The sequence below is a fragment of the Pteronotus mesoamericanus genome, unplaced genomic scaffold (genome assembly GCF_021234165.1).
Source record: "Pteronotus mesoamericanus isolate MK-2021 breed Mesoamerican mustached bat unplaced genomic scaffold, CSHL_Meso_final contig_33, whole genome shotgun sequence".
Classification (NCBI taxonomy): Eukaryota; Metazoa; Chordata; class Mammalia; order Chiroptera; family Mormoopidae; genus Pteronotus; species Pteronotus mesoamericanus.
Window position 1 is genome coordinate 450,420 of NW_026555135.1, and position 25,643 is coordinate 476,062.

General features: G+C 46.5%; 2 protein-coding genes across 3 annotated transcripts; one reads left to right on the top strand and one right to left on the bottom strand.

Annotated features, from left to right (window-relative positions):
- The first annotated feature begins 5,632 nt into the window (after positions 1 to 5,632).
- LOC129072715 (leucine-rich repeat-containing protein 51) lies at positions 5,633 to 25,613 on the top strand. 2 transcript variants are annotated; one of them, XM_054576216.1, is made up of 8 exons: positions 5,633 to 5,747; positions 11,567 to 11,772; positions 13,265 to 13,413; positions 20,492 to 20,500; positions 22,311 to 22,367; positions 23,234 to 23,508; positions 24,610 to 24,806; positions 25,293 to 25,613. In XM_054576216.1, the coding sequence occupies exons 1-8, from the start codon at positions 5,666 to 5,668 to the stop codon at positions 25,611 to 25,613; spliced, it is 1,296 nt and encodes a 431-aa protein (XP_054432191.1). In that variant the 5' UTR covers positions 5,633 to 5,665. The 2 variants fall into 2 exon arrangements, with proteins under 2 accessions (XP_054432191.1, XP_054432192.1); XM_054576217.1 differs by lacking the exons at positions 20,492 to 20,500; positions 22,311 to 22,367; positions 23,234 to 23,508; positions 24,610 to 24,806; positions 25,293 to 25,613 and adding an exon at positions 13,709 to 14,012.
- LAMTOR1 (late endosomal/lysosomal adaptor, MAPK and MTOR activator 1) lies at positions 14,012 to 20,647 on the bottom strand. The gene is made up of 5 exons (XM_054576220.1): positions 20,458 to 20,647; positions 16,486 to 16,631; positions 16,156 to 16,233; positions 15,685 to 15,811; positions 14,012 to 15,340 (listed from the first exon to the last, which is right to left on the bottom strand). Exons 1-5 carry the CDS (start codon positions 20,497 to 20,499, stop codon positions 15,248 to 15,250), a joined length of 486 nt encoding a protein of 161 aa, XP_054432195.1. The 5' UTR covers positions 20,500 to 20,647; the 3' UTR covers positions 14,012 to 15,247.
- Positions 25,614 to 25,643: the final 30 nt, after the last annotated feature.

Here is a 25,643-nt window from a genome sequence, read left to right on the forward strand (position 1 = left end):
CAGTCCGTTTGTCTCATTTCATCAACAATGAAGGTCCCTGTCCAGGGTCCTGTCTTGAGCATCATCTTATCTTCCGTTTTGTACTTTGCAGATTTTGAATTTTATTTTTCATAAGATTTTTATTTAAAGAACTTGTCACCTTTTGGAAATGCCCATTGCTGACTTGAATATTTGTATAAAGTCCTGTGTGTGTGTGTGTGTGTGTGTGTGTGTGTGTGTGTGTTTAAGCAGTGTTAAGCTGATACCGTTTTTACTTTTTTCTTTAAATGGAAGGTAGTCACCTTCTGAAAGCGAACAGTAAGACAAAATATCCAGGCTCAAGCAAAACACCCACCTTATGCAGAAATGAAGTCTACTGGTGCCCAACGAAATCATCTTTTAATCTAAAGAAGAGATTCTTTATTAGGCTCTAAGCCAGTGTTAATTATTGCTCATAACTTATAAGTAGATACAAGTCACTTTTAGCAACCCCTCTTCTTTTTTATTTGAATCTCTAAATACCTGTCAAAATTTTAAAGTTGGTAATCCAAGATATTTGAAGTAGGATGGGGCAGGACAAAAATCCTGTTGAAATGACAAATTAAAAATATAAATCTGCACTGGATGGTGTGCCTCAGTGGATTGAGTGCCGGCCTGCAAACCTAAAGGTTGCTGGTTCGATTCCCGGTCAGGGCACATGCCTGAGTTGTGGGGCCTAGTCCCCAGTTGGGGGCATGTGAAAGGCAACCTTTCTCCCTCCCTTTGCCTTTCTCTAAAAAAATAAATAAATATCTTTAAAAAAAGATTCTGTAAAAAAAAATTGTGTAAATTTTCTCTCCTTTTTGTACCTACTATGTGTCTTTATTTTTTGGCTTTTACTTCATTCTTCATCAAAGTTACTTTGCACAATAGTGTTTGTAAATCTCGTATATCTTAACTTTGACAGAAGGCTGCCGACTAACCCATGTTGATTTGTGGTCTTATAACTAACTGTCTTCTCTGCCTTCTCTGAAGGAAATCTTCAGGGATTTTCCTTTTTTCCAGTGCCCACTGTGCTCTGTAGGGTTTGACAAGCATATTCCTGTTAGAGATGGATATGCCTCTTAAGAAGACTCCCTACTCTCTTTATTAAAGGGCTGCTTACCTAGGATCTGGATTCCAGGACAGGCCAGAAAGCCAGTGCTATTGAGGTGTCAGTGGGCCTTCGGCTTCATTTGCTGAACCCCAACTTCAAGTATGAGGTTATGTGTTAGTGAGCCTCCATCCTATGGAGGAAACTTTGGAGAGGCACTTTTTTTCTCCATTGTTAGTCAACAAAAGGTACCTTTAGACCCCGGATGTTATCATCTGCTCCTTTGGTCAAACCTCTGCAACATTACGTGATGTTTGGTGAGATGATACATATTTCTATAAAGGGTTGAATGAGATCTTAAAAGTGGTTTCCAGAGGAGGCCCATACTGAAAAGCTAGTGGTTGAGGGGACAGGATTAGAAGGCAAAAAGGATTCCTGCCCCCACAGAAACACTCCACAGTCCTTCACCAAAAAGTTTCACAAAACTGCTAGAGTCTAATATAGTTGCGATTAAGCCTGTCCACAAAAGCATTACCTCATCTTAAGGTTTGGTATTCTAACCAAAGTTGACAGACTTTGTGCAACCATCTTAATGGATGTTTGAGGAGTTTGCTATTCTTTCTTTACAGAATGCTGTAGACATCCTTTGGGAGATTTTGCAGTCCAGTATTCATGCTGTGGTTGTTCATTCTCTGTAAAGGTTGTACATAGTTGCTGTAGCTCAGCCTGTGATATTGGGCTAGCTGCCTCTTTCTGGTTTTGTTTTTAATCAGCCCAATCTTTCTATGTGAATACCCCATCTTAAACATCCTTCTCCTGCTTTAGAAACTGACAGGAAAAGCTTGGTCATTCAAGCCACCAATACATTTAGATGAATGCCCCTAAGTGTTTACTGTTTTTATCCAGTTAAGGATTCCTAGGACATTTGGTTAATTCTGAGACTAAAATGCTAAAAAATGGTTCTGTTCAAAGGCAAGAGTCAAATCTGTTTTTTCAGTTTCACTTAGCACATTAGTCAGTTCTCCAGGTTTCTCTAAATTAGCTTGATAGAGTGAGACAAGCAAATGTCTACTGTTACTGGACAGGGGTCTGACCCTGAGCGGGTCTGCCTAGAGCCAGCTGTAGTGTGTGGGTTCTTGACTTCGTGTAGGAAAGATTTCACAACACGAATACAGATGATTATGCAAGTACGTTTATTAAAGTTGAGGACAGTGAAACAAGGAAGGGCTTAGCATAGAAGTAGCAACAGGAGAGCCTAGGCTGGACTGCCTTAGATCCCTAGGCAGTCAGAGAAAAGGGGATTTTGGGGACAGGCTCAGGGGATTAACCTGGGATAACTTCCCAGATGCCCATTGCCTTAAGAGTTTAGGAGACGTGTGCCTGTGAAGAAAGAAGTGGAGGAAGAAGAAGGGAATAGTGTGGGCTGTTCCACAGAGGGAGAGCATGCCTGCAAACTGAGCTGGCTTCTTTGTTTTGAGGCTTTTCTCTCTTTCTTGCAAGCCGGAACCTTAGGGTGGGTTTCAGGGGAGGATTTCAGTAGGATATTCTTTAGTTCTTCACGTGTGCCCTTTCAGGGTTATGGTCTCCATTGATTGGTCAGTGGCAGAACAGGGGGTCTTTAGTCATTGTAGTTGGTTTTGGCATCACCCACCTGGTTTTGCAGCTTTTCTGGGCCTGCAGCTGAAACACAACTGAGGCTTTGATGTTATCTCTAGGGAGGAAAGGCCAGGTAAGATTCTTGTTTTCCTAGTTTTGCTCCCCTGCCAGGCACTTGGGGACTTCTGCCCTGGTCACAATCTGCACCTGGCTGTAAATTGCTTGGCCGTTTTGTTCAGTTATCTGTCTGTTTCCCTATTCCACTTGCCAAGGAATTTTCCTAACTACATACTATCCTGTCTCACCCTTGGAACCACAGCATAGTTAAAATTAAATGTAGCTGGAATAACTAGCATTGCAGTTGTCTAGTTCCCCATAGATAACCCAAGGAGTGAAGGGACATGTTTTGCTTAGGCAAAAAACTAAGACTTGTGTTCCTGTTTTCATGGGGTTTAAGTCTGAATGTGTAAGGGGAGCATTGCTTTTGCCAAATCAAATGAATGACGGGTTAACTATAATATGTGACAATCACATTTCCTCTTTGCTCAAATAATTGTTTTTCCAAAGCTTTAACAGCTTAATTAAATCTGTTGGACTGGAGGAGGAGAGGACCATTCTCTCGCAGTTAACATGATATTCTTTAAGGAGATAAAAAGCTCCCCCCCCCGCCCAAAAAAACCCCACTTTATCAGGCCTGCTCATATTAAAGTCAGTAGTGGGTAAAATCTGGAGTTTTAATCTGTTTTTTAAAAGGCATCTCTCATATTTGGCATTGGCCTTTAAGTCCAGTATTTCATATGGAATTCTTGCTGTATTTTATGTTATGTGCATTTAACTGCCTTCCTAGCTTTCTTCATCCATGATCATATTCTTACCCCAGGGGTACTGATAAAGCAGAATAAAAATGGGCTGTATATATGGTTTACTTATAAGTAAAGAGCCTTAAATAATCTCTAGTGTCCTATCCAATGCAGGCCCTGCTTTACTTGAGTTATTGTGAGGATCAATTATGAAATGTTTTTGTCTCCTCTTTATCATGTCCCCCCACCCTTGTAGCAGTTGTGTTTAATGTTAAAAGAAATAAAAGTTCTTATCAGTGACAAAAAAAAAATGACAACAGCCAACACAACAGTAGCTGTCTGGTGTAAATGAATCAAAATTACATCTATTTTTTTGTCAGATTGGCAAAAAATACTTTTTTGGTGTGCCACAGAATTTTAGTAATTAGTTTATGTGTGCCATGAGAGGAAAAGGGTTGAAATTCACACTTGTTAAACTCTCTCCTTGCATATGTTAAATCACATACAGACACAAAAATTTGCTTGAACTGTATTAAGCTTAAACTGAATTACTGTCAACTCTGTAGTTTGTTTTTTTTAAATCCATTTTAAGGACATTTGTGAGTTTTATTTTTTCTGCATACAAACTGTTTGTTTAGATCAAATGATGAGAGCCACATATTCTAATGTTTTCCTTTTGGCTTTGGCTGTCAGGAATTTCAGAGCTACATATAGGCCTAGTTCCCTAATTCTTCCATACATCTCTCTCTCCTTTTAATCTGGCCTCTAATCTTTCTCTTCCATGTTTGTATTTTCTACATCTGCACTGCCCAGGATGGTAGCCTCTAGTCACATGTGGCTATGGAATACTTGGCAGGTAGTTTGCCAAATTGGGATGTACTATAAGTGTAAAATATTTCAATTGTTAATATTGATAATATGTTGGATGATATTTTGCATACATTGGGTTAAATAAAATGTGATTAAATTTAACTTCCCCTGTTGCTTTTGACCTTTCTTTTTATGGCAACTAGAAAATTTTAAATTACATATGTGAAAAAATTATGTATGTGGCTTGCATTTGTGACATTATATTTCTTCATTATATTCCTGTTGAACGGTTCTTTCCTACAAATCATCCTGTTTTGAGAGTGATATGGTAAACTACCTCAAATCCCTTTGTAAAGCAGACGAAATAGTAAATGAAAAGGAGGTAATGGTAATGGATAAACTAAGAGAAGGGCAGTTGACTAGAGATATATTTGTCCTTGTCAGTCCATTAGTCTTGTGCCACATATAAAACCCTCTGTAAAAGAGTGTTTTCAGCTGTTCTGCCCGAGTAGTGGTCTCATGGCTCTGTCCAGCCTCTTGAAAAGTTCTCAGCTGTACTTGAGCCAACAAATTGGCAAGGCAATTCAGGGGCACATTGTAAACATTGTAAATGGCTGCTAACATTGTGTTCAACGCTCTCAAGGGGTATTTCCATTTTAATAGGGAAAAATCCCTGAACTCAAAGGAATAAATCCCTAACAATGGAGTTTCAGGCATCAGTGACAGGTGAGAGTGAGGTAGATTCTGGTTTTATGTTGTCCGTTCACATACATATGACTGCATTAGGGATGTGGCTGAAAGTTGGGTCTTTAGATGAAAAGGTAATGGGGGTGATGGACAAGCTGAGCAGAGAAAGTAGCAAATCCCCACCTGGGTCAGACTGCAAAAGGCTATCAGACACCAGATCCAGTGTATACTCTCAGGGGTTTGTTAAGCAATAGAATAGTCCAGTTGATGTCACCAGAGGGTAGATACCAAGACAGTCTCCATGGTAACTACTGTGGAGTAGCAGAAAGGGCCTCAGAATAGGATTCAGGAGACTATGATTGCAGTCAACAACTGACATACACTGGCTTAACTCTGTGCAAGTGCTTTCACCCTGGGGTCTCAGTTTATCTGGAAAGTAGAAATGGGTGTTATAACTGTCAATGAGCTCTAAAGGATTTGAAGGTGCTCAGAGAGGTAAAAAGTGCCCTACAAATGCAAAGAATTTCAATTAGTACCTTTAAATAGAAATGTAGCCAGGCAAGCCTGGAGTAGTGGAGGGTAGAAAGCAGGGGTGGAGGCAATGGGGAAAGCCGAGGGCCTATGCTCCTTGTATCTGGAACACCAGTCCTTCTCTGTCCTTCCAGGCTGAACCCGGACTCCCAGAGCCCATGCTTACACCTGACAAATGATGGCCTGAACTATGAACAAACAGGACTATATGACTACTTCAGTGCAAGAGCCCCCTCTTGACTACTCCTTCCGAAGCATCCACGTGGTTCAAGGTCAGCCTACAGAGCACAGCATTCCAATCACCATGGCAGCAGGCTGAGTGTGCTTCCTAGGGAGAAATCAGTCTTCTGCTTAAAAGCCTCAAGAGATTCTTCCCATATGCTTGCAGATTTTTTTTTTGTTGTTGTTGTATTTTCTGGGAAGATTAGAGGAAAAGGAGTTGAAGTGGAAGTGTCTGGCCTTTTAAAAGACTTGCAGAGCCCTGGCTGGGTTGCTCAGTTGGTTGTAGCATCATCCCATACACCAAAAGCTTGTGGGTTTGATTCCCAGCCAGGGCACATCCCTAGGTTGCCTTCTGACTCCAATTGGGATGTGTCTGGGAGACAACTAATACAATATTTCTCTCTCACATTGATTCTTTCTCTCCCGCCCCACTTCCTCTCTCTCTAAAAATCAATAAACGTATCTTTGGGTGAGGATTAAAAAAATATTAGCAGAAAACCAGAAAGGAACCAGGGGACTCTCAGGGTAATTGATCATCTTCAAAAGACAAGCTACAGCAAGAAAGTCAGGTGAAAGATAGCTGGGAAGCCAGTGTGTCAGCCAATAGTTTCATTGTTTTTACGTGGAGAGAGGAAGCTAATGGAAGGAAAACAGGGCCCGCAACAGAGTCCTAGCCAACATGCAGAATCCTATCTCCTCAGTCTGAGGACACAAGCCTATTCTGATCACTGGTGAAACATGAGCGGTCTTATTAACAAAAGTGGCATGTTTCCAGTTTAAATATTTACTGACATTTTATATTCATTCCAGTTATATCCAAGTTTATTCCATCCTCATCTACACTTATTGCAGGTTCCAGCACTGCCCATGCTTATCACACAATGTTATTGTAAATGGGCAGCTAGCACCTCACAGGAGGGGACACAGCAGCACTCTCAGCAATATCATTTGTTAAAAGATTTTATTTATTTTCAGAGAGAGGGGAAGTGATGGACAAAGAGGAGAGAAACATAGATGGGTTGTCTTGCATTCCCCAACTGGGGACCTAGCCTGCAAGCAGGCAAGTGCCCTAACTGGGAATCAAAATGGCGACCTTTCGGTTTGCAGGCTAGTGCTCAATCCACTGAGCCACACCAGCCAAGGCACAGTATCATATTTTTTAAAATTATATTTTGTTATTACAGTTGTCCTGATTTTTCCCCTTGACTCCCCCAACCAGCGCTCCCCAGTGCCTCAGGCAATCCCTACACATTTGTTCATGTCCATGGGTCATGTATAAAAGTTCTTTGGCTACTCCATTTCCTGTACTGTACTTTACATCCCCATGGCCATTCTGTAACTACCTACTTGTACTTCTTAATCTCCTCACCTCGTCACTCATTCCCCAACAAACCCCTCCCATCTGGCAACCATCAAAACACTCTCCATATCCATGCTTCTGTCTGTTCTTTGCTTTGTTTTTAGATTCAGTTGTTTATAGATATGTATTTATTGCCAATTTATTGTTTTGACCTTTTTCTTAAGTAAGTCCCTTTAACATTGCATATAATAATGGTTTGGTGATGAACTCCTATGGTTTTTTCTTGTCTGGGAAACTAGCTATCTGCCCTTCGATTCTAAATGATAGCTTTGCTGGGTAGAGCAATCTTGGCTGTAGGTCCCTGCTTTTCATGACTTTGAACATTTCTTGCCAATCCCTTCTACCCTGTAAAGTTTCTTTTGAGAAATCAGCTATCTTATGGGAATTTCCCCTGTAGGTAACTAACTGCTTTTCTCTTGCTGCTTTTAAGATTCTCTCTTTATCTTTAACCTTTGGCATTTTCATTATGATGTGTTTTGGAGTGGGCCTCTTTGTGTTTACCTTCTTTGGGAGTCTCTTTGCTTCCTGGACTTGCATGTCTATTTCCTTCACCAAACTAAGTTTTCTGTCATCATTTTTTCAAGTAGATTTACAACTTTTTGCTATTTCTCTTCTGGCACCCCTATGATGCAAATGTTGGACTTCTTGAAGTTGTCCCAGAGGCTGCTTATACTACCCTCATTTTTTTTTATTCTTTTTTCTTACTGTTCTAATTGGTTGTTTTTTGTTTTCTGATGTTCCGAATCATTGATTTAGTTCTCAGCTTCTTCCACTCTGCTGTCGTTTCCCTATAAATTGTTCTTTAATTAGTGTATCATTCATTTCTGACTGGGTATTTTGTATGCCACTGAGGTCCTCCATTCAACTCAATTTCTGATGGTTCTGAGTGATGACTGTTCTATATTTTAGTTGTAATTTTGATGTGGTTGTGTGAAGGAGCAAGCCATGTCTGCCTATGCCACCATCTTGACTGAAAGATATCATCATATTCTTAAGGAAATATGCTTCTTCTCAGGGAAGTTCTGCTGTCCCTGGCTTTTCTTATCTGGTTGCACAAAGGCTTCAGTGTATCTGTCCTCACAGAACACAGGTTGGCATCAATGAATCCTAGATCCATTAACTGGCTTTGATCTTCTTTTAGGCAATCATTGGCCACCTTTAAGTTCATGAAACAGGTGAACAGTTATCCAGGTTACTAGGAACTACTTGGGTTTGGTGTACTACGTGGGTTAGAGCATTAGCCACAATAGTAACTCATGTGTGTTCTTCAGTGAGCACATACCCACCTCCCATGAACTTTATTATGCGTGACATCACATCTGATTGATGTAGTCCATGTTTCACAAGGGTGTTAGCTGTAGTAATGGCTACATACAATATAGTTAAGGAGAGAGGGGAGGAAGGGAAGCGTGGCTCCTACCTACTCTGGGAATTCCCAGCTCTGACCGAGGGAGGTGTAGTTTACTCCCTATGGAGTCCTCAGAATGAGGATAAAGTCAAGCTACTACAATCAAGGATAACTCCACAGCACAAAACATAATCAGTATGATGCCCTGTCCTTCATTCAATGGTAAGTTTTTTCAAGCACCTATTTTTTTAAAGCACATATATCTTTTGTGTGTGTGTGTATGCATAGTTGAGTGTTGGGAGGGGAAAGAAAGAGGCACATCTACGCTCCAAAAGGCCAGTCCTCTCAGGTTCCCCAGAGCTTATGGAACACTTGCTTAATGTTGGGGTTAAAGGACAGGGTAGAGTTTGGGGATACTTGACACACTATTTGCTAATTAATAGATGAATCATAGAATCTGAAATGGCAGTGATTTCAGAAGGCATCCAGTGTGTACTGTCTCCAACCCATAGTCCTCTAACTTCCGCTTACAAATCTAGTGTTAAGGGAGTCCCTTACTACACACACCTATCCAGCCCATCCATTATGGGGTGAGGAATAACATAAGGAAGTTCTTCGTAACTCCTGACCTCTGGGGACACAGGGAAAATGTTGCATGGAAACCCTTCTGAGACATGACAGAATCATGTTTTCCCTAGGTCTTCCTGTAGCTAGACAACCTCCAGTTCTCTGAGTGTTATTTGTGGTCCAATTTCCAGACCTGCCTTAACTAACCTGATCAAGGAAGTTTCAGCAGATCCTCAGGCAATGCAGTGCCCTGCTACCATCTTGACCATCTTGGTCTGAGCAAAGCAGCAATCTACAGCAGTCTGGACACCTTGCTCCACCCTTGATAAAGCAACTTCAAGTTTTAGGCAATGCCATCCCACCAGTGGCTCCCTCTGAACTTGGGGTCAGCCCAGGCTTGGAGGCACTTCCCAAGCTGCTACCTCATCACATTGGATGCTAGTCCATATGTGGGTTTATTTTGACTTTAGCTTTTATGCATCTTTGTCATTTCATTTCTGAGTTTGCAGTCAGGAGATGTGAGGTTGGGAGGCAGATGTAGAGTTTCTTCACTAGCTGGGGTGTTCCAGTAACATCATGCCACCTTCCCCCAACCTCACACTCCAGCTGGGAGTTCTGCTCACTCTAGGACTAAGAGCCATCTGGTGGATGCTGACTGATACAGATGAGGAGGGAAGGAAGTTAACATTTCCTGGGGGTAGAAAAGAGTGAGTGTGTCCAGTAAGAGCTGAGGGGATGGTGAGGATAAACTGGCCAGTTAGAACAACTACTAAATATTTCCTTGGCAATTTTAGACAAGTAACTGAAGGCACGGGGCAGTAGGAAAAATATAGTCACCTCAGCTAGAGGTGGTGTCTGATTCTGGCTCTGCCACTGTGGGCTTGGGCAAAGCCCATCCTCTCTCTGGACCTTCATTTGTTAAACAACAAACAGGGAGGGGGCAGGACTGTCCATTCAGATGTGTTCTAACATCATTCTATTCCCTAATTCTCCTCACCTAAACTTTCTGTGCATGTTGTTTGTGTTACCTACTTACATTTCCTTACCTTCCATTCACTCTTGCACTCACTTCAATCTAGCTATCCCCAGACCCTTGCCATTTCCTTGAAATAGCCCTCATCTCTGTAAACCTGACTCCTATAAACTATGGATTCCCTGAGCATCTTTAAAACTATCCTCTTCTGGTTCTCCCTGCCCTTCCCTGATTATCCAGTAACTTCTTTAAGGGACTCTCATTCCTCCTTGTGCCTCCTACCTACTTTTACTATCCCTGAGGACTCTCATCTGTTTCTCTAACGTGTTCACTCTCTGTGCTAATTATTCTCAAGTCTGTCTCACACCTTTGTATCACACTGCCTACTTGGCTTCTCCACATTTTTGTACTATAAGAACCTCAGACACACCAAGGCCAAGTCAGACTCATCACCTACCCAACCATGTTTCTCCCTTTAATTCCATATCAGATCATAGATATGGCAACTGCCCAGTCACCCAAACAAGAAACTGGGCAATATCCTGGAATATTATTCTACCCTTACCTCCAGTCAACCATCAAGTCATACTGATTATCCTTCATCTTTTGCTTGGATGATTGAAAGAGCCAAATTGGCCTTACAGTCTCACCCACTCCCCAAAATCCAGACTCCATACCAGAGCTTCAGTGATCTCTTTTAAATGAAAGATTTGGATATCTCCTTTGCTCTAAAATCTCTAGTAGCTTCCCATCACCTGTGACGAAGCCTGGCATTCAAGGTTTCTTGACTCTTTTTTCCTCCTTGCCCCCTTATGTAGCATATACATGTGTGCCCCATGTTGTACTATACCTTCATGCCTTTGCTCATGCTCACCTTTTCCTAATTACTGAGATCCAATTAGGCTTCACCTTCCCTGGGAAGCTCCCATGAGCTTCAGACTGGGTGAGGCATCCCTCTTCCATGCTTCCACAACTCAAAAAGCATTTATCAGACTATTGCCAGTTTGTTTCCATCTTGCCCACATGAGCTCCTCCAAGACACAAATATCTTGTTTCAGCCCTGCCCTTTTACTCATACAGAGCTTTGCAGTGTCTCATTTTGTTCACCATTGTATATCCAGTGTCCGTCACATAGTTGTTTAATATTAATGGAAGAGAGCACATTCGAGTGTGTTACGCTCAAGTGAATTCTATAGGCTCTACCAGTAAATAATTCTGGATTTTGTGTTATCATCTTGGCTCAAACCCAACATCTCTGGTTTTTAGTTTCCTCATCTATAAAATAGGAATGGTTTTTGTCTCCTTCTTCCTAAGACATATACAGGGGTGGTACACAGAAGACCCAATGATACAACAGACATGAGAGAAGCATGTGACCCAAACTGAGTATGGGATAGGAAGTGTTTGGCCCTTAGTCCCAGCTTACTGACTCCTGGGGCCGGTGAGGCGGGAACCTTGAGCTGACAGTGGGTAGAGTAGCACTAGACTCGCACATTGGGTTATGGCCCTGCCAGTCCCTCTCATTAGCTTGGGCTGCTTATCCTCTCAGCTCTGTCACTTCCTATCCCCCAGACCCAGAAAGGCGAAGGTGATATACCTAGGCATCTCTTTGTCCCTACAGATCTGATAAGCGAGGAGCCAAGGACAGGGCTGCGACCACTAAGGCACTCAAAATCAGGGAAGTCACTGACCCAGTCCCTGTGGCTGAACAACAATGTCCTCAATGAGCTGAGAGACTTCAACCATGTGATTTCACAGCTGCTGGAGCATCCGGAGAACCTGGCTTGGATCGACCTGTCTTTCAATGACCTGACTTCCATTGATCCTGTGAGCTCCCAACCCTGGGAATCTAGTCAGAGTGGGTCAGAGTCTACCCTGTCCAGCCTCCAGCGTCTCCATCTCCCACATCTCATGAAAGCTGTGAGGGAGCATGGAACTATGTGTAAAGCACATAGCTATTGGCTCAGATGCAGGTTCAAACGCTAGATTTGCCCCTTAGGATTTTGGGCAATGTTACTAACTCTCCAAAACCTCAGCTTCCCTGTTTGAAAAATGGGGATAATATGCCAACATCACAAAGGTTTTGTGAGAAATGAGAATGTTTGAAAACCAACTGGCACATAGGAGGCTGAAGTAAAACTGTAGCTCTTGATATAGGGCACCCGCTGTATCTAGTGCTAAGTTCTTCTGTGAAAGAAGTAGGTAGTCAAAGTACAGCACTTACTTTTCATAAACTCAGACTCAAGTTTTAAGAAATAAATAGGGGGGAGGCAGATATAAGGGAACTAAATGGTAATGGAAAAAAATAATAAAGACTATGTTTTTTAAAAAAGGAAATAAACTTTGATTAGGTTTGGAAAAACAAACAAACAAGAAAACTGCCCTGACTGGCATAGCTCAGTCGGTTGGGCATCATCCTGCAAAGCAAAAAGTCACTGGTTCCATTCCTGGTCAGTGCATATGCCTGGGTTGCGAGTTCAGTCCCTGGTTGGGGCACGTGTGAGGGGCAACTGATGATTCTCCCTCCAGTTGACACTTCTCTCCCTCTCTTTCTCCCTCCCTTCCCCCTCTCTAAACATAAATCAAATCTTAAAGAAAGAAAACTGCTCCTTTTATGTCCAAGATCTGTTAGGGGAAAAGGAGCTAGAGCAAGACTAAGAAATTGTTCCTGGGGGGTAGTGATCTCAATTGCACCTTTATTTAAAATTTTATTTATTTTTAGAGAAAGGGGGAGGGAGGGAGAGAAATCGATGTGCAAGAGATATATCAGAGATGTATTCATTGGTTGCCTCTCACATGTCCCCAAACAGGAACCTGATCCACAACCCAGCCACGTGCCTTGACTGAGGATCCAACCAGCAACCTTTCGATTTGCAGGCTGGTGCTCAACCCACTGAGCCACACCAGCCAGGGCTCACCTCTATTTTAAAAGCTTCTCTTATATACCTTACACAGTGCTCTGTATCCCTGTCCCTTTTTGTGAAAGAATCTTAGCTCACCAAAGGTCTTCAGTGAGAGGGCAGCCAAGGCTCAGGGGAGGCAGGAAGCCCAAGCACCTGCCAAGTCAGTGGCAGTGCTGGGACCCAGGCCCATACCTTCCTGCCCCTCGGGTCAGAGCTCTAAATCGGTAATATAACCCTGTACTCCTTCCAAAGTAAATGAAAGTAGGTTGGAGTCATCCAGTATGCCTGGGGATGAGGGGGGGTGGTGGCGGGAGTGAAGGGCAAGTTGTTCTCCAAACTCTTCTCTGCCCTCAAGTTAGTCCTGAGCACAGCTCTAGACCCCTGTCCAACCTGGCTTTGGTTTCTTTCCCCAATAGATCCTGACAACTTTCTTTAATCTGAGTGTCCTCTACCTCCATGGCAACAGCATCCACCGCCTAGGAGAGGTGAATAAGCTGGACATCCTCCCTCGGCTCCGGAGCCTGACACTCCATGGGAACCCCATAGAGGAAGAAAAGGGATATAGGTAAGTGCCCTGCCCTGGAGCTGGGCTTACCTGAGGGAAAGGAGGGGAGACAAAAAAAAAAAAAAACCAAGAACAAAAAACCCCAGCACTACCTTCTGCCATGTTTGGGTCAGGGAAGCAAGTATACACCTTTAATCATTTCCTGCTCTCCGTCAGGATAAACTCAAGTCTCCTCTAAACAATACTCAGGTCCCTCCGTTCCTGCAGTCAGGGGAGATAGCAGCAGCTGGTGGTAGGGAAAATGGGGTGCCGGTGGTGGGGGGGGGCTGGCCCCCAGCCCAAGTCTTCCCCACAGGCAGTATGTGCTGTGCACCCTGCCCCGTATCACCACATTCGACTTCAGTGGGGTCACCAAAGCCGACCGCACCACAGCTGAAGTGTGGAAACGCATGAATATCAAGCGCAAGAAAATCCGGGCCAAGCAGGATGCACTCTGAGGTTCCTGAGACCAAAGCCATCCTGAAGGGCTGAGGATGGTCATTTTGGTTTGACAATACAATAAAGAATTTGAACTGTTCAGCAGATTAGAAGTCACTTGTACTATGTAAAAATGGCCCCAAACTCAGGCAATTGCCAGTAGCTGTGGTCTTGCTCCACTGAAAAGCAGGCAGTGGAGGGAAACGCCTGTTGGCCTGAGACATGAGAGACCTAGGCTCACTGCATGGCCCTGGAAAACTTATCTCAACTTTGGGCCATTTTTTTACTCTTCAGCTCAGATATCCTGAGAGTAAGAGTTGCTTCACAGAGCACCAGGGTTCTGTGAAGATGCCTCAGAGGCAATTGTGTTAGGAGGCCAAGAGGACAGGCCGTGCTTGCTGAACCCCCTATTTCAATCAGACCGGAGCAGTTACTCTCATATTTTGTATGCTGCGATTTTGCTTGAGATTTCATTTGATAAAAAGAATCTTCTGCTTGAAAACACTGGCTTGCAGACTCCACATCAGGTACTCCTGGTCTGTCTGCACCACCACCACCACCAATCTCTTCCCAGGCTCTTTAGTAATTTCACTGAGGCTAAGGCAGGGTCCTCCTCAACAATGACAGCTGCCTCAGTGCTCCCATCACTGGAGAAAGGACAGGCAATCTTACCCAATTTGAGGTTAGCCGAGGCCAAGTCTCAGCTAAGACCTGGGAACCCTGAACTTCTCTTAGTGTCCCTAGAAGAATCCCCCCTCCCCCTCATCCATCTCACTTAAACAGCCAGAAGCAAGCAGTAGGATGGTAGACAGGACAGAGGGGCTGAAATCAGCACACAGATGAATACATGTCCTTTATCAAGGGGAACAAACCAAAAAAAAACCAAAACAAAACAAAACAAAAAAAAACAAAAAACCCCACAACAACAAAAACCCAAAACCCCCAAACATGTAAAAACCCAGGGTGTTAGAAATACAAACTCAATTCATTCAAATTCAAGCTCGTCCAGACACTGGTCACAAACCCTAGTGAGGTGCCTGCGAGCACCAATTCAGGGAACAGGGCACAGAAAGAGTGGGAAAGGGGCCTCAACAGACCCTCTAGTGATCACCCCTCACAGTGTTACCTCCACCCCCTCCCAGTGATAGTGAAGACCTACCAGGCCTTGTCCTTTTGTTCCCCACCCCACCTCTGACCAGGGCTTTGAAGGCCAGTCCCAAATGGTTCTACCCTCCCTTGCTCCATCCTCACTTGCTCAGGCTTCTAGCCTCACTCTTCTCCTCCTCCACAATCTTCTCTTGATTAGTAGCAGGTTAGGGTACTGTATAAGCCACAGTGAGGCTGGGGGCCAGGGGAGGCAGGGTGGAGACGAGATGGGGTCGAGAGGAGAAGAAGAGCCATCCAAAGATCCCTGTCTTCATGGGATCCCAAACTGTACAACCAGCTCCTCTCTCGCGTCCACACGAATCTGAGAAAGTGCACTGTAGGCATAAGCAGCTATCCTGGAGACCTGAGACAGAGGGACCAGGGAGGAAAGGAACAGGGAGGTGAGAAGGGTGATCCAGAATCCCGGGAAAAGGATCAGATGGCCAGAGAGGGGAGAATGAAAGGGAGCATGAAGCCGAAGAGAAAGGCAGGGATGGGAAAGACAGAAGGAAAAGAACAAAAGCGGGGGGAAGCAGGTTTAGAGGAGATAGAGAAAGATAAAATATAAGGAAAAAGGTGGGAGCGAGCAGGGCCCACAAGCTACCAGACCAACTCCACTTCCCCACCTCCTATGTGGCAGGGTAGGTGAACCCTCTGCCACAGCCCGGGCAGTGTGGGCGGGCACGGGTGGGGTGAGGGGTGGCTCACCTGCTGCAAGTCGGAGAAGGGGATGGGCTCGCTGGCCAGCACTTGGTGGGGCTGGCTGGTGAGAGATGGCAGTGGTGGCAACTTCTTCCAATGGGTCAGGCTGCTGCTCAGCACAGCCAGGCGGTTGCTGGCCGAGAGGGAGGGGTGGGGCGGACAGTGAGGCCACAGGCTGCCCTGCCCTACCCAGCTCAGCCCAGAAAAGCCTCCCTCAGACCAGAGAAGCAGGGTGATGGGGCCTCAGCTTACCACCCAGGCCCACCTCCCTTGGCTCCCCACAACTTTGAGTGTCACAGGACAAATAGGGCTGATATGAATAGCTACTGAGGCACCTGAGAAATCTGTGGTCAGTCTTCTGGGCTGTACCCAAATGAAGAGGCTGGACTGGGGCCCAGGCTCCAAAGATGGATCCGAGATGAAGGGGACGGGAGGAGCCCAAGCAGCCTGAGGGACCCAAGCTGGTCAGGTGCTCACCTGTACTGCCTCGCCCGGTCCATGTACTCATGCTGCTCCATGCCCTGGGAATCTGCAGCAGACACGTCGATGATGTTGCTTTGGGGAGAAGAGGCAGAGAGGACATGACAGGTACATCCGAAAGGGACAAACAGAACTCACTGCCAGGTGCCAATCCCAGGGCTATCTGACACCAGCATCCCCACCTGCCTAATACAGAAGGGCTGGGCCCAGAGACACCTCTCCCACTGACCTTGTCCCTTCCCCCATGTCCTGGGTGGCTCCCTCTGCCCCAACCTTTAAAATAGAGATGGATTAGCTCTGCTGTACATCTCGTTCTGTGATGCTTACCTGGCTGTCTTGGCAAGAATGGAGGAGAGCAGCGCCTGTTCATCTGTGCGAGCAGAAGGCAGGCTGTAGTTGTTGGACTCGGCTCCATTGACAACTTTGGTGGGGGTGCTGTTAGGGCCCAGCAGCAGCTTCCGCTCCTCTTGGTCCTAGGAGACACCAAAAGGGAGAAGCTAGCCCTGGGACCTTTAGTCCAACCTGCTTTTTCTGGGCTCTCCTCTTAGCCCAACTCTGACCTTTAAACACCAAAAATATTTTTATTAGGAATATCCCAGTGCCCAACTATATGTCAGATAAGACACTTCCTGCTTGCCCTTGGAAGCTGAACTCAGCTAGTGGTCCAAGATGAATTAAAGTGGAACCAAGCAGTTGTAGATGCCCTGAAAAATGGACAGAGACACAAAGCAAATGTTCAGTAACAGCCCTGGAGCTTTAGAAAATAGCCCAGCAACTTATAAAGACAGAATATTAGAGGCTGGAAGCCAGAAGAGGTGGAAAATACCAAAACAGTGGGGTCTAAAGAGGAAACAGATGCAAGCTAGGAGCCCGAGAAAGGCCCTCCAGATTCCCCAAACCAGGTCCCCGTCTGCCCCACCCTCCCCTCCTCCAGCAAGGTTGTCTATTTCCCAGATACAGAGGCCCTGTGAGGCGAGACAAAGCCCTAGGCCCAAAGAGAAAGCAAGTCCAACCTGTCAATGCCCATTCCTCATATTATTTCAGGGCAGGAGTCCCAGACCCAGCTTCTGGGTCACACACTCCAAGTGTGCTTCCTTCTTGAGGGCAGGTCCCTTCTCCTCTTGCAGGTGTCCTCTCCTCTGATGCTCTCTCTTTGTATGGGACTCCCAGAGCCAAACTTGGTGCACCTGGTATATCCTGACTTAAGCTAAACAACGGAGCTGTTCCCTCCATTGACAAGTCACCATAACCTCTATCAGTGTGGCTTTGTTCATGATCAGAAGCCCTGTTACTACTAACCTACACTGATGTCACAACCCCCCAGAACTGACCTGGGGCCAAAGTCTCCCTGGTCCTATATAATTCTGTGTGTATTTCTCCTTGTCCTGCCTGGTCTAGTCCTTTGTCCTAATCTTTCTGGACACAACCCTGGTTTGAGCCCATCAGCTGCAAACCCCTGTTGGCTTTGTGTCAGCTACAAATTGGATAAGCGGACCTGCTGTATACTTATCCAAGCCATAAAGATTGAGGGTTTCCAGGACAAATTCAAGGACAAGGGGCCCATCCTAACTAATGCTGACTCACCAACACTTAGTGCCAGACCACGAGACCTCTCAGTGTTCCACTCCAGGCCTATCTCAGTTCATACCACTGACTTTCACACTGCAGGCTCCCAGCATCCCTGCTGACAACTCTGACAACTCTAACGACTCTCCTTGTGGAGGGCGATTTCCTCCTGCCCTGCCTACCCCACCCTAGGCATGCCCAGTCTTGCCACAGGACTTTTCCTGCTCAACCCTAGGTCACCGAAGTGTCCCCAGTTCCCAGCAACATGAGACAGAAACTATGGGCTTCTGTCCATCACCTCCCAAATCCTAGACAACCCACCTCCCTAAAACACAGGCTAAGTATTAAAGGGCTAGAAAGGCAAAATTCTTGCCAAAGATTAAATTATCTCTAAGGAAAGCTGGTTCCATAACGAAGCCTGAGCTTGCTTCCTATGTGTCCATCCTTTCCCCAGGACAGGGCAGTTTCTCCCCTATCAGGGATTCTTCAAGAACAAGGTTGTGTTCCTGAGATCTGGTCTCCTGGGGCCATACCACTTCCATTGGAGTGGACAAATAACGTCACTTCACCCACAAAGGGTGAATGGAGCATAGGAGAGGTTTTTCACACTGACATTTGTCCCTGAGTGAATGTTAACCCGGGAGTCAGAGTTTCACTGTCTACCCTAGCATAGACACATATGTGGCCTGCCCATGCCTAGCCATCTGGTCCATGGGCGCAGCTAAAAGAGAGAGCTTGACTCAATGGATAGAGCATATGGCTTGACATCAAAATACCTTGGCTATGGCACTTCTTGGTTTTGTAACCTTTGCAAAGTCACTTAGGTTCTCTGAACTTTTTCCTTGCTTTTGTTTACTTATTTTAAAAATTCTTATTTATTGATTTTAGAGAGGAAGGGAAGGTGAGAGGAGAGAGAACCCTCGATTTGTAATCCCACTTAATTATGCATTCATTGGTTGAGTCTTCTTGTATGTGCCTTGACCAGGGATGAACTCACAACCTTGGCATATCGGGACAATGCTTTAACCAACTGAGCTACACTGCCAGGGCTTCCCTGTCTTTAAATAGATGTAATCGGTACCTTATGATAGATGTTTGGCAACAGTCAAATGAGATAACTGTAAAAGGGCTTTAAAAACTCTCATATGGTGTGCTTTTTAAAAATTATTATTATTATTATAATAAAAGGACAGTGATGAGAGGGGCTTACCCAAGAGCTCAAAGACGGACTTTTTGATAGTGAATGGTTCTGGCTTATAGACCAGGTAAGACTTTTGTCACATAAGGCTTCAAATCACTTAGCACTGACCAAATACTATCTTTGGCATTTAGAAACAGAAGTGAGAGGCCATCAGGGGCAAGGAGGAGACTGAAGACAGCAACAAGCCCAGCTCTTCCAGCTACAAGCTGGTATCCTTTCTCATGAGGCAGGCATTAACCCTTCTTGACTCATTACCAGCAAGAGTCCATATTATACTTTAAGGGACAACTTCCCACAGGCTACGGCTTTCCCAGTAGGCAGAGATACTGCCTCTTTTAACAGGCTGGGGTGAAGTGAAGAGTGTGGGCTATGAGGCATGCCTAACGTAAGACGGAGGAAGTATGCGTTCATTGTGTCCAGCCACCCAGGCCTCTCATACAAATGACATTTTCCAAGCCTAAGTCCTTAACCCAAAAAAAATTCACGTGAGTCACTGGGGAAAGACCTACTCCCAAGTACCAGTGATATAATCCATTTCTGTGACCATGTACCCCACAAGACTATAGGCTACGTGCTGAAATCTTTCTACTGTCTGTGTGTCTAGTATGTGTTGAAACGTGGAACCCAGTCACAGAGGCAATCAAAAAGGTGAGTGGCCAACAATTTAAGACTTGATCCTTGGAGGCTTCCCCTCCTCCAGGGAGGTCAGGTCGGAAGGGCCAGAATTAAAGGGTGCCACGAAGTGAGAATGCACTAAGAGGAAGAGGAAGAATTTAAACTTTACAGCTTTCCCAAGTCTAATTCTTGCGAAGGGATCAGATCTACAGCCATATTCCCAGGGCAAGATCCCCTCTAGCTAGAGGAACCCTCAAGCCCTAGGCAGGAACTGCACTGGAGCAGGCCAAACTTGAGCTCCCCATACCACAACCCCCACCTAATCCAGGCGAAGGTAAATCCGATTTTTTACTTCCCAAGTAATTTCCCACACGGGCCGATGTCCTCGCTGAGTCTATTAAAGCCTTCACCACCTCAAATGCTACCAACTTCGAGACCCTCTCTGACCCCAGACCAGTAGTGAGCGTGCTTCTCCAACCCCAGGGACTGAGAGAATACACAGATTTCTGATTCATCTCAGGACAAACTAATTCTGAGCCTCAGCTTTCCCACCTCTACAGTGGATTCACAAAGATCGCTAATAACAAGCACAGGCAGATGGGAAGGGAGTGTTTCCCAGGGACCTAGGCTAGGGATACTTGAAGCAGTAAAAGTTTGAAGGTAAGGGAACGTGAAAGGGATGGGAGCAAGTGAGATACGCAGATGCCTGCACACCCCAACGCGGGGACTGTGTGGAGAACTGGGGCTTTAACAGGAGGAGAGACCGGCCCCGCGCCTCCTCTGTAATCTGTCCTCTCCGGGCCTCCGTACTCAGCGAGCCCCACCGTATGACACCCCTTCTTCAGCAAGTTTTTTCCTGGGCCCCATGCCCCAGGGTCTCAGCCCTCATTCCCGAGCCCCGCCCGCCACGGCCGCACCTGGTTCGAGTCCTCGTTCTCGCTGCTGTAGCAGCACCCCATGGCCGGGGTCGGGCCGGGCGCTCAGGCCGCACAGAGGAGGGACGGCGTCCGTCAGGAGCCCTTCCGGTCACATGACCCGTGGCTGCAATCCGCAAGCAACCACCCGCCCCTACGACTATACCTTCTCAGAGTCGCTTCGCTGCCGCCGCGCCGCCGCAACCCCGGCTTCCGGTTCTGTCCCTACCGCGTGATCACCTCCGACCAATGGGTAGGCGCACTTTGCGCGACAAGGCTGGAGACACGTGACGGGAGGAAAGGGAGGAGAGTATCACGTGATTTCAGTCACTTCTCAATCTCAGAGCTCCAGTTCTCCTCTCCCTGCAGGTCGAAGAGGCTTTTCTGTGATTTAGGTGGTCGCGGGGCCGTAAAGTCTATCTCTGCGAGCCAGCGGGAGAACTCATAGCAAATGCCGTCATGATATATTTTCTTAAATGTCACACGAGGGGCGGTTGGGATGCATACACGTAAGCCCCAGTTGCCCCGCACAAAGTCGGGAGATACAGAGAGTGTGACACTCAACGTAATTCTCGACCTGGGCTGGGGACCTGACACTTAAAAGAGGGAACCTTACATCTTCACAAGCCAAAGCGGAGTGGAGCTTTATGCTGGCAGTGAAAATAGCGGCCACCTTACTGAACTCCTTACCCTTAGGCATTTCTATTCAATCCTGCCATTTTATGGCAATCATGTCTTAACACACAAATCTGATCATTGGTGTTTTTAAAACCATTCCGTTTTCCCTTGAACCCCGAACACAGGTCCAAGTTTGTCATTCGAGATCTTGGAAATGCTGCCCTGCCTGGTGTGGATCAGTGGATTGAGTGCCAGATTGCGAATCAAAAGGTCGCCAGGGCACATGCCTGGCTTGAGGAACCTCCCAAGTTCGGGGTGGGGGGGTGGGAGAGGCAACGAATCAACATTTTTCACATCGGTCTCTGGCCCTCCCTCCCTTTCCCTCTCTCTCAAAGTAAATAAATAAAATCTTTAAAAAAAAAAAATCTTGCATCCCCAACACCTGCTTCCCATTCCAGACCCAGAACCGGTGGAAGAAGGTGGGAGGGGTTGGGGGAATGCCATTTGCAGTTTCTTGATTGACCTCCTGGACTTTGCACATGTGTCCTGGCACTGTTTCCCTGCCAGGTCTGTGGGCTTTCGTCAAGACCCAACAGTATCTTGATTGCCTTCTCTGATTCTATTCTCTGGGCATCTCCTGTGCTTTATCCCTATCCAGTGTTTATTAAATCAAATATTTACTGAGTATCTGCAACATGCCACACACTGTTCTATCTGAATATGTAGCAGTTCACAGAACAACCAAGAGTCCCTGTATTCATGGAGCATCGGTTCTAGTGATCACGTTATATTGTTTTCTCTGTTCCTGCACTTGTTTTTTCCTGCCAAATATGGAGTTTAACAACCACCACCACCACAAAACATGGAGTTCCTGGAGGACAGGACAGGATTTGACTCTTCTTTGTGACCCATGTCCTCACACTTACATAGAGAAGACTTGAATTTGGAATTAATGAATAAATTATAACCTCCCTGTCACCTTGACTCACATCATACCCCTTGTGCTGATCCAAGAGATTGGAGGAAAGGGCACCAAGCTCAGTAGCTCTATTACCCCTCAAATCAAGATTTTGGAGTTCTTATAAGTTATGTGAGGGTTTCTGAAGGATAGGAGGCAGCTCCAGCTTGTCCCTGGGGTAGTAACTTGAACTGCAGGTTTCAGGTGACAGCAGCCGCCTCAGCATCAATAATTGAGAGCAGGTCCAGCCTGCCTCAGGGTTCTCCCCCTACTGTCCAAGGACTCCCCCCTCCTGTCCCACGCTCCGATCTTCCCCAAGCAGAAGCCTCCAGTCCAGGTAAGCAGGGCCCTTGAGTGTGGGTTCCCAAGCACACCAGTTCAAACTCGCCATCACTCACCTATCCACACCTATTCATACATTCCTACTTTCAATTTTAGTTCCCACCACCAGCAGCCGCCTCACAAGGTTCAGATGGTCCAGGGAATGGGAGAAGGCAGGGAACTTATCCCTCATAGTGGGTTGCAGGAAAGAGGGCTGAATGAGGAGAAAGTGTGTGTTATGTGTATGCACATATGAAGGGAATGCTGAGAAAGAAGAAAGGAATGCAGGGGAGATGAGACAGGACTGGAAAAAATATATACAATCAGCAACTCTTCTCAACCTCAGGGAAGCATAGAGAGAAAGTCCTGGGGTGGGAAGGACATCCCATCCTAACACCCTATGGAGTGTTTTGGTTGCCTTTTACTGAGGCAGAGCAATGACCATGAAGGGGTTTCTGACTCTAAAGCTGTGCTCTTTTGCTATACAGTAATGGGTCAAAGGAGACCAAGCAGGAAGTGGGTAGGGCAGGAGAAAGATATTGCAGAGGGCAACTGGTGCAAAAGGGGTCCTGAAGATTGGAGACAACAGAGATGAGAAGAAATGGGTGGAGGGAGCAAGGTGAAGATGGGACCAGGGGCCAGAAGTGAGAAGAGGTGGTTTGGGATTGGGTTCTGAATTTAGCATGGAGTCCTTGAAAGTACATGGGTTTGGGATCAGAGCAATTCAGATTCAAATCCTAGTTCTGCTGTGTGACTCTGGAGAAAAGACTTAACCTCTCTGAGCCATCGTTTGCAAAATATAGGGATAATAATTACTACTGATAAGGGCTGCAAAAATGACAGACAGGTGTGAGTTTCCCTCACTGCCTCCCTTCACCCCAGGACCCAGGTAGGGACCATGTCTCCAGCCATCGCGCTAGCCTTCCTGCCACTGGTGGTGACATTGCTGGTGCGGTACCGGCACCATTTCCGACTCCTGGTGCGCACAGTCTTACTGCGGAGCCTTCGAGACTGCCTGTCAGGGCTGCGGATTGAGGAGCGGGCCTTCAGCTATGTGCTCACCCACGCCCTGCCTGGGGACCCTGGTCACATCGTCACAACTCTGGACCACTGGAGTAGCCACTGCGAGTACCTGAACCACATGGGGCCTGTCAAAGGTCAGTGTTCCCTAGCATTCTGCTCCAGGAAGCACCCCCCAAGATAATGAATAAAGAGCTGGGATCTGCTGCTGCCTTAATGAGTGAATTGGGCAGGTTTTTGGTCCTCTATGGGTCTCTTTATTCTCCTCCACAAATGAGGGGTCTGGGCAAAGCTATTCATTCATTCAGCAAACATTTATTGCCAGCTTTTTTGGGTACCAAACATGTGGTGGGTGCTAGAAGAGAAGGAAGTAGAGGCCACATGGATGAATCAGCCACAGATACTGGCCTCAAAGGGAATGTAATACACAGGGGAATAATCATCTCCACACATAACTCCTAACTTTGTAATGTCTTTCTCCCCCATCACAGAGGCTCCCAGATCCTATTCAGGTAGCTGTCTGCCTGGATTTGTCTGAGCCCCAGCTCCCAGCACAAGTGCTTTCAGAGTATTATTTAAGAAATCGGTCCAATTCCAAAGTTAGAAAGATAGCCAATGAACAAAATAAGGGGGAATGAAACTGGAAGTTCCGGCAAAAGTCCCTCAGAAGCCTGGTGGTTGTTTCTGCCTGGACCTTCCTGGAGGAAGCAACAGTTGAACTGAGCTTAGTAGGATTGTTCTCAAGTTGGTCAGGCAGTTGAGGACAGGGTGGGGAAGTGCAAAGCCAGCCATATATTCAAATGTGGCAGGAAGGAATCTGTCAGAATGGTTGATCCTGGGCACAGTTGTTTGAGATGGCTGTGGTACAGGCTAAAGTTAGGAAGAACTGAGAGCTGAAACTGGAAAGGTAAGGTAGGATCAGTTCCAAGGACGTCCTGAATGTCAGACTGAGGATCCCAAGTTCAATCCCAAAGGTCTTAGGATCAAGGAACCAGGAAATGATAGTGTCACATTTGCTTTTCACAAAGATTCCTAGTGGCTGTTGTGAGACTAGATTGAAGGAGGCAAGGCTGGAGGAGCAGGGAGACCAGTGGGGCAGCTGGGGCTATATATAGTTCGAGGGAGATAATATCCTAGCTGGTTGGAAGCTGCAGTGAGGCAGGTGGGCACTGGTGATCTCTTTCTATGGCCTGCCATGCATCTCCCATGTCTGCTGCAATAGTCATCTCCCTCCACAGGTCAGATCCTGATGCGGCTGGTGGAAGAGAAGGCCCCCTCTTGTGTGCTGGAGCTGGGCACCTACTGCGGGTACTCCACACTGCTTATTGCCCGTGCCCTGCCCGCTGGGAGTCGCCTTCTCACTGTAGAGCAGGACCCACGTACAGCAGTGGTGGCTGAAAAGCTTATTCGCCTAGCTGGCTTCGACGAGCGCACGGTCAGCCCCCACCTCCCCAACCCTGGTCTCTTCCCTTGGCCTTGCCCTAGCCAGGCCTCCCCGGTGGGGGAATCCCACCTAAGAGAAGGAAGCAGCTCCACTTAGGAAACTGTTATCCCAGAGGCTGTATGAACTCCTGTCCTCCTCTTCCAAGTCATTTGTACATATTTGCTGCTGAATGACAAAGAAGCAGTTAAAGAGGAAAGTCCCTGGAGCCCAGAAAATCTGGGCGCAAACCTTAGTCTGCTTCTTATTAGCTATGAGACCTTGGGCCAAGCACTCATCCTCTGAATCTCAGCTTCTTCACTGGTAGACTAGAAATCACAATACAGATCCTGACCTCTTGGGTTCTGAAACCAGAGGAAATGTGAGAACACTGGTCGGGATCCAGACCAGGGACTGGCATAAAGCTAGATCCTGGTGGGGTCTGATGTGGGACAACCCTGTCCATCCCACCCTCACCTCCAGCTCTTCCCACTCCCACAGGTGGAGCTCATTGTGGGTAGCTCAGAGGAGGTGATCCCACGCCTACGAACCCAGTACCAGCTGAGTCGGGCAGATTTGGTGCTTCTGACACACCGGCCCCGATGTTACCTGCGGGACCTGCAGCTGCTGGAGGCGCATGCTTTGCTGCCAGCTGGTGCCACTGTGTTGGCCGACCACGTGCTGTTCCCCGGTGCACCCCGCTTCCTGCAGTACGCCAAGAGCTGTGGCCGCTACCGCTGCCGCCTCCACCATACTGGCCTCCCAGACTTCCCTGCCATCAAGGACGGCATAGCCCAGCTCACCTACGCAGGGCCTGGCTGAGGCCCAGGCCCAGGGGTACTTACTGCTGCC